Below are 13,677 nucleotides of genomic sequence, written 5' to 3'. Positions count from 1 at the left end.
ACGTGTCCGTGTGTTGACCAGCCTCGGGGGAAATGAGATACGATGAAGCGTCCCAGTACCGTACGGGCACATTCACACGTACACAGACAAACTGGGCTGACCTCAGACAGCAGGACAGACGGCTGTAAAACAGCGTCACGGCCTGAATGGAGGAGCAGCAGTGATGTCCTCACCACTCACATCTGTGGTGTTGGATCCGCTTCCTCTGGTGTGTGTGTGTGTGTCTGTGGAGATCTATTTAGTCCTCTGTAGGCCATTATGTGATGATGATGATGAAACCCACTCAACTGTCATTGTGTTCGCCTTTTCCTAATGTTGACATTTGGTGATCTCATCCTGCTTTTTGCCTGTTTGTGCACCAGCCCTGTGGCTGTCTGGAGTCACCGCTGTCTAGAAATTTAAACAAAGACGTTCCCCATAACGGCGACCGCAATGCATAGTTTTATGTTTAAAATAATCTTCGATCTCATAATTCACCTTCAAATTCTGTTAAGGTCAGTTTAGAATTGAAGTGTTTATTTGTAACATTAAATATTCATGGCTGGATAGGTAAAAAAAAAGTAAAGTTCGGGGGGAAAAATCTTTACAGTCGCCTTCATGAAGACACGTTGGGTGTGGTTATAGGATTTGAGTGACAGTTGCTAGGCAACATGCAGTAAGCAAACAAGCGCACAACTCTTCTCGTCACTTCCTGTTTGTGATTTTACTAAACAGGAATTGGTGCATGGCAACAACATAAGTTACATCACCTTTTTCCAAATGAGACTAATTTCACCTCCTGTTCTGAGCCAAACGCCACCCACTGCATCATATTGAAAAATGCTAAAACGTGGGCAGGGCGGTGCAGTTGTGGAGGCGGGTCTGGATGTGTGTTACTGTCGGTGATGTCCTCAAACCATAAGAAAATGGGGCCTCACAGAATTGTGAGGTACTTAAGTCACATAATTAGATCTCCTGAAGTGAAGTGAGTGTGGTGGAGGTCCATGGTGGTCCTGAGCCGTTGGCTCCAGACCTGGTAATAAAGCCACAGCTCAAGGAACTCCGGTGATGTGAGTGCAAGAGAGGCGAGGTAGCGTCTGAGTGGTAACATAATGGTAGTTAGAAAGCGAGTGTTGACAGAAGTTACTGCTTGTTAGTTACTTCTCCCAAGAACACTCCATCACTGACCAGGTGGTGTTACAGGGCCCTAGCTGATCACCGGGGTGATAATAAAAGAGCTTACTTGGGCGCAGTAACTAGTGTGTGGACGCTGCCACTTTTTCATCATTTACCTGACTTTGGACTCTTTATAGACAAAGGTCAAACAAGTTGTGAAGCTACATTATTACAATTGATGAACACCTAAAGAACAGCACATTGTCATCCTTAGAATGTCTTTCTTTCTGAAGAGCTGTGTGTGTGTGTGTGTGTGTGTGTGTGTGTGTGTGTGTGTGTGTGTGTGTGTGTGTGTGTGTGTGTGCGTGTGTGTGTGTGTGTGTGTGTGTGCGTGCATTTGAACACTGTAGCAGTCTTTTAGTAAATAGTGTAAACCTTTGTGAATAATGATTCTCCGTGATCTCCAGAGACCAGAGCATCAAAGATGAACAACGCAAATTTGTTCTTTGAGATGTAGATTTAAGTTTTGACTGTTTCATTTAAGACGGCTTGAAGTGACCACTGAAAACAAAGATTTTATTTTTCTTTGTTTGGATGTGGGTGTGTGCCTTAAGGATGAGTCATTTTAAAATAATAACAAATACATTTTTCGGTGTACTATGCAATTTTAAAAAGAGTATGTATGTCAACAATTTGTCTTTAAGCGGTCAACCTCAGAATACAAAGTAGTTGAAGGTCCAGTATGTAGAATCTGTTTAGCAGAAATTGAATACAGTATCTAAAATCTATTGTTATATTATTGTCCCCTAATATTACACCAGAGTGGGACCTCTTCTATGAAGTCTGCCATGTTGTACCAGAGTTCAGTTGATTGTGATATGCAACTTTGCTCCTTGTCTGAAAGTGTCTGAAAGCCACTAAATCCTTCACACTGGTCTTGAAATGTTTTGATGGTAGAGCATTGAACATTGAACTGAAAACTTTCAGCCTTACAGTTCATTAAGCCTTGCGTTGTAACACTATGAAGAATCTATATATTACAGTCTACATCCTTTTAAGAGTATTAAAATGACCAAATGTAATCTTTTTAACAGTTTTTAAGCTGACGTTTAAATGGAAAAACATCTTTTTTGGGAGGAGAAGCAAATCTCTTCTAGTGAAATGCCCAATGAAACCCATACATCTGGCCTTGATGTTGTTTTCACATGTGCTAATTTAATTCAGTTGACAGTATGTCGGTAATGTATCTATAAGTAGTATATTGTTGTATGTAAACAGATGTAGTGTTAATCTTAGAAGTCTATGACTGTGGCAGTTCTGAGTGAGGCTTGGCTGTGAACATGGGACAATTAGCACTTCATCATATTGACTGACCTCTAATTTTATCCCTGCTTCTCAGTCTGAGTGCAGCTGCTTTTGGTGAACGCCTGGCACTGACTTTTACCACGACACTTTCTTGTAAAAGTGACGAGGTAATGAACTATTATTTTTAGAGCTGTATCATTGACATTGGATACACAACATGTATGAAGGCTGTTAGAAGAAAAACTGACCCTGTGTTTGAAAGTTTGGAATAATCATGTAATGGTTGTTATACTCAATCATGCCTTTAGCACCCTCGTTTGGATAGCATTTAATTCTGGAAAGGGGAATGGATTATTTTTAATAACGTGTGTCGATTAGTAATTTTAAACCTTTTAGGTTTGCAGGAGTCTGATATTTTCCCCTCTATTTCTGTATTGTTTACAGTGCCAGGGATCTAGTGTTTTTCTGGCACATTCAAGTGCCGATCAAAACAGTCATGAGTCAGCTGATTTTTTTTCTCCATGGAATATCATCTATTACTAACCGCATCTCATAATTTGGCAGTTGACAGGTATTGCTGCTGATGCTGGTGCTCTTAACAGATGATGATGGCAAATATATCTCACCCAACTAAACCCAATACGAATCCCAACCGAATGGTGCTGCAGGGAGACCTTTCCTGCCAACGTCATTAGTTGAGTCTAAGGGTTTCTATAAATACAGGATGACAGTATGTGTGTATCATTGAAGTCTAAAGACTGTTTTCAATTCATGCTCCAGTGAAAGGTTTCAGGAGCGTAGCCACACACCTCCAGCTGACTATCAATCACCTTGTTATCATCCTGATCCTTATGCTTATCTGTATCTATATTGCTGTGCTACTTTGCTTCTTGTTTGTCATAATGGATGGGTGTGATAGGAATGTTGAAATACTTGACAAAGAAGAGATTTTGCATTTACTGAGAGGCAAAGTGCACCAGAAACAGAGGTGATCAATTATCATTGGTGGAAACAATAAAAAGAGGAGAACAGGAAGAATGTTTTTGTCTGACAGTTGAAGATTAAATGTCTACATGGAGACATTACACAACGAACTGTAACACAAGACAGTTCTCCACGTGTGTGACATGAGAGGAAAGTGTTGAGTGATATTATTGTCTGTCTATTTCTGGAAATGAACACATTTTAAAGTGTCAGAGTATAAAACGGGATTTACCGAAGCTCGGTTAGTTCTTCGATTTATTTTGCACTTCGAACGCTCTTTTGTTCCCCATGAAAATACCTGAATTCCACAACATGATTGAAACATTAAAATCTTTTTGTTTTTTTTGGCAGTGGTAGTGGAAATAGATGGGCCATGTGGGCTGGGGAAGGTAGGAGGTATGACATGATACAACAGGGGTCCTGGTCGAGGAGATTGTTTGTGTTTCTTGACATCAGCCCGATTTCTGCAGATGACGGACTAATTAGTGTTTACTACCCAGCAGGATGCAACTGAGTGAATCAAGTCGAATCTGCACACTGTTTAGTCAACTCATGACTTCACCTCCACAAAATCTCTCTTCAACAAACACAAACTGGGATGTTGAATGAGTATTTGCTTCTCATTAGCTCTTTTTAGCATTTAAAGGTGGCACAGAAATGATGTTTCCACTCTTCTTTCCTATGTACTTTTTTTCTTGTAGATAAACAGTTGCTTTATAACTGTAAAAAAAAGGCTGCAACAAGAGGACGTGATTACGACTATGTCATCATTTGTCACAGGGCACATGCATCCAAACTGTCTTGGGATCATTAAATATAATGGAGCCATGACATGCAGGTGCATGTTCACACATTTTGCTTTCAAATGCAACAGGACTCCAGTCATTTATGTAACGTATACTTTGCTATTCATTAGACATGGTTGATTTGCGGTATAATCATACTAATCACCATACTACGTTGTTTTTACAGCGCCAGAGAACACGGGGTTTATGATAAGTATTTTATGTGTTACATAGTGGAATCATTTGAGATAAGCTGGTGGATAAAACAAGCATCATCCACCCACTCAGTTTTAACCAGCATCACCACAAATCTTATAAAGATCTTATAAAGGGAGGTTTTTGTGTTTTTATAATATAATACTTTATAATATTGTAAGGCCCTTACTTTACTGTGTGAAGAAGATGTGAGTTGGGTCTATACAAATACAATTGAATGATTTGAATTGAATTGAATTGAATTGAATGTAATTGAATTTGGTAGCTGGGAGGATACTTTGCTATAAACTCAATTTACAGATGTACAACTGTTTGTTTTGTGTCTCTGGTTTGGTTTATTATTTATTTTAAAAACTGATTGCTCTTGTTAAGGTCAATATGAGTGTGCAACTTTCCTCTTTATGCAACAATGATATTGCAGTTGTGGAGTACATTTTCTCTTCCTGGAAAGACTGTAAAAACTAAAAGGCATACCTTATTTAGAGGATTTCCCCTAAAGCCAAGCATTACACAGTAGATAACTACTACATAGACACCAATTACTTTTAATGGTGTCTTTACCAGAGCTCTTAATTGCTCCCTCTAATTTTCTGTCTTCACTAAAGATCTAGATTGAACATTAGTGAAGTAACAAAACTGAATATATAGCAAATCAGTTATGATTGAAGATTTATTATTGAAAAATAAACAGTGCCCACCTGCACTGATATTGTGCTATTCAAATAGCAGTACCAAAACTAAAAACATGTAATGTAGGGGGCGCTAACACTGCAGAAAAAATGTCAAACATAAAGGTTATAAACATTAACAGACAAACATGCGTTAACAAACACATACACACTCTGGGGGCTGCTGTGGCTCAGTAAATAGACAACATTACCTAAACCAAAAGCCATTGGTTTGATCCCAAACTACTCATTCTGGATGCCAAAGTGTCTTTGGGCAAGACACTGAACCCAGCATTGCTCCTTATAGTTGTGCCAACAGCATTTGAATGACATATACAAAAGACATTTTATACAGCTGCGTTGCATGAATGTGGATGTACTGCAGCGATGTTGTAGTGCTTTGTGTGATGATAAGCACTACATGAATACACACCATTTAATAAATACACACTCATACGTCTAACGGACAGGTCTACAGCACTGCGTTCCTCACCAAGTGCTTAGTGAGCATGTGCATCGTGCTACAGACGTTACTGTCCAGACTGTAAAAGGTTTTCGGACAGTCACATTATTATTATTATTTTTTTTTATTGAGGCCCTGTCTTTCAGCACATTCGTTTATAAATAAAATGTATATTAAATGAAAGGAACAGAACTCCATTTCAATGTGAGTTTGCCAATTTCAATACCAGGAGGAATTGTGTTTAGTATAACTCTTTATTTATTAAGTATCTGTGTTTTCCGTCAAGTGCAAGGCTTTAAATACATCGATTTTATTTTGCTATCAAACAAGACAAATAAAAGTAAGACAACCTGACTGTTCAAGAGCTGTGGCTTTTTTTTGTTTAAAAAATGACGCATATAGATTAAATCTTCAGGGCTCTTATGGACCAGGCTGCGGATTGATTAATATTAATCAAGCCTGTTTATCCTCTATATTTGTACACATTGCAAAATCAAAAACACATCAGTATGAAGGATTTGGCGTGTCTTCCACCAGTATAAAACAGCAAGGGATGGAAATAACTGTGGCAACCAAACAATAGTGGCTGGCATGATTTGTTCGTCCAAATCCTCTCTGAGTGCAGCAGCACAGTGGTAAATCTCCAGTTTAGGCTAATGAAATAACTTTATTAGGGCCCACATGAAGTGAGCAAACATTTAGCAGAACATTAAGCCCAGAGGAAGGTCCCTGGTCCTTTTTATCATGGCTCTGAAGTTCTGAACAATGTTGCGAAACAGCATCTGCACAGTATTAAACATTTTAGTGTGTCTGAAAGTCCTGGAAAACTAACAGCATCTGAAATGATCTTTAAATGGTCTTTAACACCGTTATTTTGCATCTAATTAGTAACTGTGTCGTCATGCAGACAACTGCCAACTTGCAAATGTCACATATAGTATCTTCATAAGCTTGACCTTTACAATGTTTGAATGCTTTAGCTACACTTATGTTGTTTTTAGCTTTTACTTTGGGTTTTAAATAACCTCCTCTAGTCTGGATTGTTTCCACTCGTCACATGGTAAATTTAGGTTGAGGAAAAGGTCAGGTCAGAGCCCAAGGGTCAAACTCTCCCATCCACACACAGTCTATTGAGTTTATTATCACAAGACCTTAAATCCATGTGAAATACTTTAGGAAAAGAGCTCCGTTTGAGATCATTTCCAGACTGAGCTATCCACTCGACTCCTCTGCTGAACCCGAGTTTCAAATCTGTGTGGGAATGCAGTGAGGCGTGGGCTATGTTTGAAAGGATTGACTGGTGCGAGGACATGGTCAGTCAGTACTACATGGGTCAGGCAGGATAAAGAGGTCATAACTCTGAACTTGCTGTGCATCTTGTGGGACTATGAAGTCGAGGGGTTAACCAACTGTTGCCAAGGTCATTCTTTCTTCACATGAGATACACTTTGATGCAGAGAGCATTTGAATCTGCCCAAATCTGCTTACATATTTTGCAGGGGATGGGTGCAGTAGCTCAGCAAGACCTATTTTTCTTCATTGCAAATTTATATTTTCAAATCAGAAAACCAAAGGTGTGTTTTTGGTGTATTTGAAATTATTTTTTACGCACAATATAAACTCACCAAGTTTAGTATAAACCCTGTTATTGTCAGTTTGGTTTATCATCACTCCCCTACCATCAGTAACACTTCCAGATCAATTCATACACGTTCCAAAGTACATCACATCACATCAGAGGGGTCAGGGCTGAACATAGGCTGTGTTCAAACAAAACCCTAATATTCAGGTGTGGGATAAATCACAGGCATCTTGGATAGTAGAGGCCCAACCCCAGGCTAAACATTTGGTACCCACTTCAATCTATTGTTGTGTGTTTTTCAAATGCAGGTGGCTGGATGTAGGTGTAGCCAACCTGATGTCCAAAAGGTACTGGGTGTTGTACCTGCAGGTCATCCAGGAGTCTGTGTGGCCAGGTGGAACTCTGCCTACGTCACCTCGACTTGAACGCAGCCAACAGCAGAAGGACATCACCCGGCAACAAGCTTTACACTGTCTGATGAGACTTCTACCAGGTACACACACACACACACACACACGGTCAAAACCTAGTATAAAGCAGGACCGAGTTTGCTCAGTGTGTGAAATTAAACTGTGAAGCAGCTAATTTCTCTATTAATTACACCATCATGTCATTTTAGTAATTGTGTCTACACTCACCTGCTTTTAGATCTTTATATGATTCTCTCTTCTCGCATTTGCACAGTATTTTTAAAAGGGATAGTTTTTTTATTTTAAATGTTGTATGAACATATCGTCCTATAACCCCCCACATCTATAACCCATATGACACACAGACAGTGAAAACACATGGCAAACTAATTTTAGACACTCAACTATAGCCTCACATCATATCAGTGAGAAGTTTATACATAGTCTATAAAGATCGGAGTTTTTAGCTTGTAGGGACCCAGCAGCTGCTGCTCTACTGCTGCCTTGTTTGGTAATCTTGTGTCAAACGTTGGTTTCCTAAACACCAAGGTGACAAAATAACACATTGCCGGCATCCGTGGCTCTCCTTTAAAATCAGGGAGACTTCTGTGCCCCATCATGTAAAGTTGCTAATTTTCTCTTCGGACTTTGGTGTGAGGAGAGTGAGCAGTTTACAAATTGACATAAACTAAATAAAGTTATACATTTTCTATTGAGAAAAGTCAGATAAAGACATGTTTTTTTTTAAGTTTTTGTTGCTGGAGGCCCTCACAGCTCAATTAGCACTAACTATATGGCAGTAGCTTATACAACCACACTTCAAAACACCTGAAATATCACTTTAACCGTGGTGCAATTATCATCATTTACATGTTTGTTATCAAACAATGCAACTAATATGAAATGGCAAGAGAGACACAGCCAATTAAGAAACTGTTTACTGTATTATCGGTATGCAGTATTCATTTTCATCCATCCATTTTCACATATATAATACATATAGACATAATACATGCATATAAGCATCCACTCTCACACACACACCTATGGTCAATTTAGAGTGAGGAACCCGGAGAACCCGGAGAAAACCCGCGCACACACAGGGAGAACATGCAAACTCAGTATTATTTTGTAAAATAAAATTCTGTTGTGCAGTAGTTTTACAGTGTTACTATAATTCTCCATGTGTTCCTGTTGTTACAGATCTGGTTTCAGATATGTTGGGCTCAGACAAGTACAAAATCTGCTGGCAGACTGCACTGGACTCTCTCCAGAACCCCTACATTAATAGGTGAATATGCTACATTACTTGTACTGTGCAGTACATGTACATGAAATGGCCTCCTTGGTCATACAGTCTTTCTTAACCTTCACGTACTCCACAGGTCGTGTCAAAACTGTCCATGATGAGCCTCTTGAATGTGCCTGCGTGCATATTGTTTGCTAATGGAGATACTGGTGTGTTAACAAGCACATGTATCTCATCAAGTTGTCAGGCAGTGTGTGAGAGCTTAGTCGCACACGGACGGAAACAGACTCGTGTGGCATCATACAGTGCAGACTCGTTCCTCTACTAAACAACAGTCTGTTGACTTAAGTGTTGTTTAGTCTTAAACTGTTGTTTAAACAGCGGCTGAAGAGGTCCAAAATGGTTTACAGATGTTTCCTCCCATCCTGATTTCTAACCGTGGGTGAGAAAACGTTGCTTTTCCCACATTTACTTTCATTAAAACTTGATTTGATGGTTACCGAGTTTGTTCAGACGGACACAAAATCAACCAGCTTTCAAACAGTGTTCAGCTCTATGTCAGATTTTGTTTTCGCTCTTACATCAACTGGGAATGCTCATGTATAAAATATGTACAGTTTGCTATACTTATTGTGGAAATGTATCTGCAGGTTGTCCTGAGAGAATCTCTCCATCTCTTAAACTCAATGTTTAAGAGATTGGACACATTTTATTGCGTTTCTTGTCCAGATCTCTTTTAGACTCTTCAAAGTTTCTTTGCAGAGTAGGCAGTTGTCACTGGTGCTGGATTAGCGACTTGTCCACTGAAAGGACCTGCATGCAGATTGTTATAGTGTAACAGCTCTGTTTGTGTCTCTGAGCTGCTCTGTGACGGTACAGAATTATCAGAGGAGAAAGTGCAGTAGTGCAGTTCTCCCCCTCTCAGATCATTCGGTTTACAACATGCTGAAAAGTTGTAAAGGAATTATTGATCAATTATGCCAAAAGAATTCCTGCCAACTGAATCTTTTTAGGTGAATTTGGTTATTTGTAGAGACTAAGCTTCATCTGGGTCAGTTTAACCCTCTGCATCACATCAGAGTCTTAATTCCTTTTAGTTTAACTTAGCCTGGTGTCATTTTAAATATTCAATGTAAATATGCTGGTCCTGTTCTCTCAGACACCTGGTCTACTCATTATTTGATGTCCTGTTGGAGTTCCTGGTTCCTGAACTACCTGAGGAAGACTTCCAGTGGAGGCTGCTGCAGACCCTCTCAAAGAATCCAGAAAAAACGTTGGCATGACGAGACAACCCTCACGCTCACCCTGCAAACCCAGCTCCCATTTGTTTCATCATCCGTACACAAGTGATGAGATGCTGAACAGCAGCATAGACGTCTGTGGAGACGTCTGTGAGTCAATGTTTCTGGTAGGACTGAATACTTTCTGTTGTTGACGTGATTCTGCTCTATCTCTAAATCTCTACATTTGTGTCCTGTATTTATGAACACACGCATTGAAAGCAGCATTACTTACATGACAGCATCAGGTTTGTGTGATGTACTGTATAGATCCAATGATCCAATCAGAGTATGGCACCATCCACTGTCTCCATGCAGCCTCTTCTGGCCCAGCATTGACTTAACTCATCTCAGATGGTTGTCACACTCGGCCTGAACCCTCACCCACCACAGGCTCCGTGTGAAAGACCTAATCTGGAGAACGCAGAGATTTAACGTCAGCGTTTCTGTACTTTCCCTCTGGTTGTTGTTTTAAATCTGAGCCTTCCTGAGGGGAACATCGGTCTCTGGTAGGGATTTGTCAAACCGGTCCAAATGTAGGAAACGTACACGTGTGTGTTGCGGTGAAGAGTTTGTTGGTTGTAACGTATTTTACTGGTGTTCCAGGTAGGTTCCTTTAATAGGCTCCACAGTGTGGTTAATATCTAAATAACGGGAGAACTAGGCCTCACAAAACCAGGTACTGCGTGAAGCATCTGGTTTTGGCCAAGATCCGTTCAATAACTTTTTTTGTAGGCCACTGTAAAACAGTGAACTGGCAAACCTGCAAATGTTATATCAGTATATAGAAGCAGATTGTCCCTCTTCACTGTTGCTGAAACATTCTCATTTGTACACGGTGTCTCCTTTCCAGCCAACGTTAAAATGTGTTGTTGGCGATCGGCTTGCGATCACATGTGTGAATGGAAGTGTAAATGCAGCCCAGACACATTGAGGATTGATTGCGATCCAGTCGACCAAAGCCGGCGTTCAGAGATGCCTTGTGGTGACATTTAACACTAATGTAAATGCAAATATGTTGTCAATCGTCAACGTTTGCAGGAATCACACACACGAGTGTCTCAAAGCAGCTCGACACCTCGCAGCCATTAGCAAAAAGCAGTCCTCACAATATTAAACACACCTGTGGAAAGTGTGAGGAAGATGAGATAAATAAAACAAAAACACACACTTTTTTTCCACAGCGTCTGTGTGTCATGTCATGTCATTACTGATTTCATTTGAGAGTTTACTCCGTTTTCTTGTTGTTTACAAATGTCTTTTGTACACATCGGCCAAATTGTGGAATTAAAACTCAAAATCATTTGCTCCGAAATGGAGTGAGTCTACCTGCAGAGCTGTAGCCGCTGACTCACTGTGTGTTCCAGTGTGTTTGGTTTACTCTCCTTCCTGGTGGAAACAGTCTGGAAGTGTGCTTTGTTTGGTCTGGTGGTCTCAGCTCGTATTTGTGTGCATGTCGAGGCCAACGTCACCTTAGTGATTGGCACTGCTGCGGTTTTTCCTGTCACGTTTCTTCTTTGTTTGCCAAAGTTTTTATTTAAATATTTTCTGTTTATTATTTGACATTCCAAGGATCTGTTTGAAGCAATTAACATGGGAATATGTTTCCTGCTGAGCTGAATGGAATCCACACTGAGGCCTCTAATATAAATGCAATATTCACGTAGGTTTAATAGGCTGTAGTTAGATTCTTCATTTTAGGTAAGGCTAAAAAAGGAAAAAAGTATGGAACTATTACGGTTCAACTTCCCGTCAAATAATCATATTTCAGTCACCTTAAAACCATCTGAAGAGAGGTTTAGTGGCATCACCATACACTGTATCACCACTTTAAACAATTGAAGGATTGTGTATTTCAAATTTCTTGCCTTATTTTACGACAGTCAACACTTTGATGGCCTCAGACAGACAAACAGCCTAAGCTCACGGCCTCTTTCAGGACGTTTGGCTCCTCCTGTGATCAAGATTTGTGAGATACTGGAAAGGTTTGTCTGTGATTCACTTTCAGAGACTGAGACACACACACTCGAGGTCGGTGATAACCGTCAGCATTTAGCGATATTTAACACAGATTTGAAGGATTTCATGGACAGTATGTTGTCCTGTGGGTTGTCTGTTACTGTAGCACGGTTAAAATCTCCTGTTTGCCCATGTTTAATTTGATGTCTTGTAGAGTCCATCATTCCTGTGTTTTGCACTTAATCTATTGTTGTGGTCTCACCCTCGTCTTCAATTCCATCTTTTCCTCTCCGTTGTGATCGAGTCTATTTATTAGCCTATTTATTTATAAAGTTTGAAATATGAAACAATGCCTTACTGTGAGGAGTGAGGTGAGCACTGAAAAGAGCAGGTTTTTGGAGAGTGCTTTTTTCTACGTTGTTGGAAAGTGCTTTTTTGGCCTTTGCAGTGTGACTTCATGCAGCGATGCAGCTGCAGAGGAAACACTGACCCTGATGATGAGCCAGTCGTAGCTCAGTGCAGTCAACATGTTCACTCTGCTTTTCTCTTCATTGTGACCACTCTTGCTCAGTGTTGAAGCCATTACAGTTGTTGTGGACGATTGTACATTAGCCTTCTCACTCTGATGAAGGGTTTCCAAACACCAAAACGACACAGCTGCATATTCCTTTTCATGTTTTAACATCACATGTTCCATCTTATAATATATAAGTATTTTTATCATTATATCCAGGGCTGCAACTAACCCTTATTGTCATTATCAGTTAATCTGTGGTTTGTTTCCTTGATCAATTAGTTGTTTGGTCCATAAAATATCAAACAAATGGTGAATAATGCTTTTCATAGTTTCCTAAACGTCAAAATGACGAAATCCTTGAATGTATTGTTTTGTAAACGATGGTCAGTAAAGTCTGATGTCATAATGGGGTGTATTTCTATATGTTAAGGAAACGGTTGTGACATAATTATTCAATATATATAGTAATAATCTGAATGTTACGTCATAAAATGATGTCATTTTTCCATAACTGAGCAAAAAAAAGAGAAGTATTTGTGATGTGGTTGCGTTTACATTGCGTTACTTTCCTGCTTCAATCATGATAGATGTTACATTTCTGATCACATTTATTCTTAGAACAGCAGATCTGAATGATCGTTTATGTTGCTTTATCTTACTGCACTGTTTGACATTGTAATCCTGTTTTTCTGTCTCTGCACTGGTTTGCACAGTTTGCTCGCGACTTTTGAACCTGTGGTTGTGTTGTGCACGTTTTCCACTGTGAATCTCTGTCTCTTCTTCTCTCACTGATTGTATCTTTTAAATGTTTGCTGGTTGTTCCTGAGCATAATCACAAACACAATAAAACATGATTTAATAAATCCTCAGCTGGTGGTCACTCATTATTTTCTTGGCCTCGGGATGTTTTTTTACAACGGGCCGGGTGTATTCTTTTTTTACGACATGTACCTTTAAATGTATTCTTACGGTCTGCAGGCACGGCCTGTTGGAGGTCATTTGTGTGTTTTCTTTCCTTAAACTTCACCATTGCTGTGCTCGGTCAGCTATCCACTCATCTGCTGTAGCCTGCAGACTCATGATTCACGTCCAACAACAACAAGTAGTGTGTGGTTTAAACATTTAAATAGCCTTTAATAAAGATCAGACCCATTTCTTGGAAAA

The 13,677-nt window shown here is 39.7% G+C and overlaps 1 protein-coding gene across 2 annotated transcripts in view; it reads left to right on the top strand.

Annotated features, from left to right (window-relative positions):
* The window catches only part of snx19b (sorting nexin 19b), a 36,317-nt gene extending 22,935 nt beyond the window's left edge, over nucleotides 1-13,382 (top strand). For both annotated transcript variants that reach the window (XM_058634330.1, XM_058634331.1), the window contains exons 12-14: nucleotides 7,407-7,591; nucleotides 8,712-8,799; nucleotides 9,917-13,382. In XM_058634330.1, the coding sequence (XP_058490313.1) occupies nucleotides 7,407-7,591; nucleotides 8,712-8,799; nucleotides 9,917-10,040 (397 nt within the window). In that variant the 3' untranslated portion in view covers nucleotides 10,041-13,382. The remainder of the gene's footprint in view (nucleotides 1-7,406; nucleotides 7,592-8,711; nucleotides 8,800-9,916) is intronic.
* Nucleotides 13,383-13,677: the final 295 nt, after the last annotated feature.

Source organism: Solea solea, chromosome 7, assembly GCF_958295425.1.
Source record: "Solea solea chromosome 7, fSolSol10.1, whole genome shotgun sequence".
NCBI classification, from domain to species: domain Eukaryota; kingdom Metazoa; phylum Chordata; class Actinopteri; order Pleuronectiformes; family Soleidae; genus Solea; species Solea solea.
This window is presented reverse-complemented; position numbering and strand designations above follow the sequence as displayed.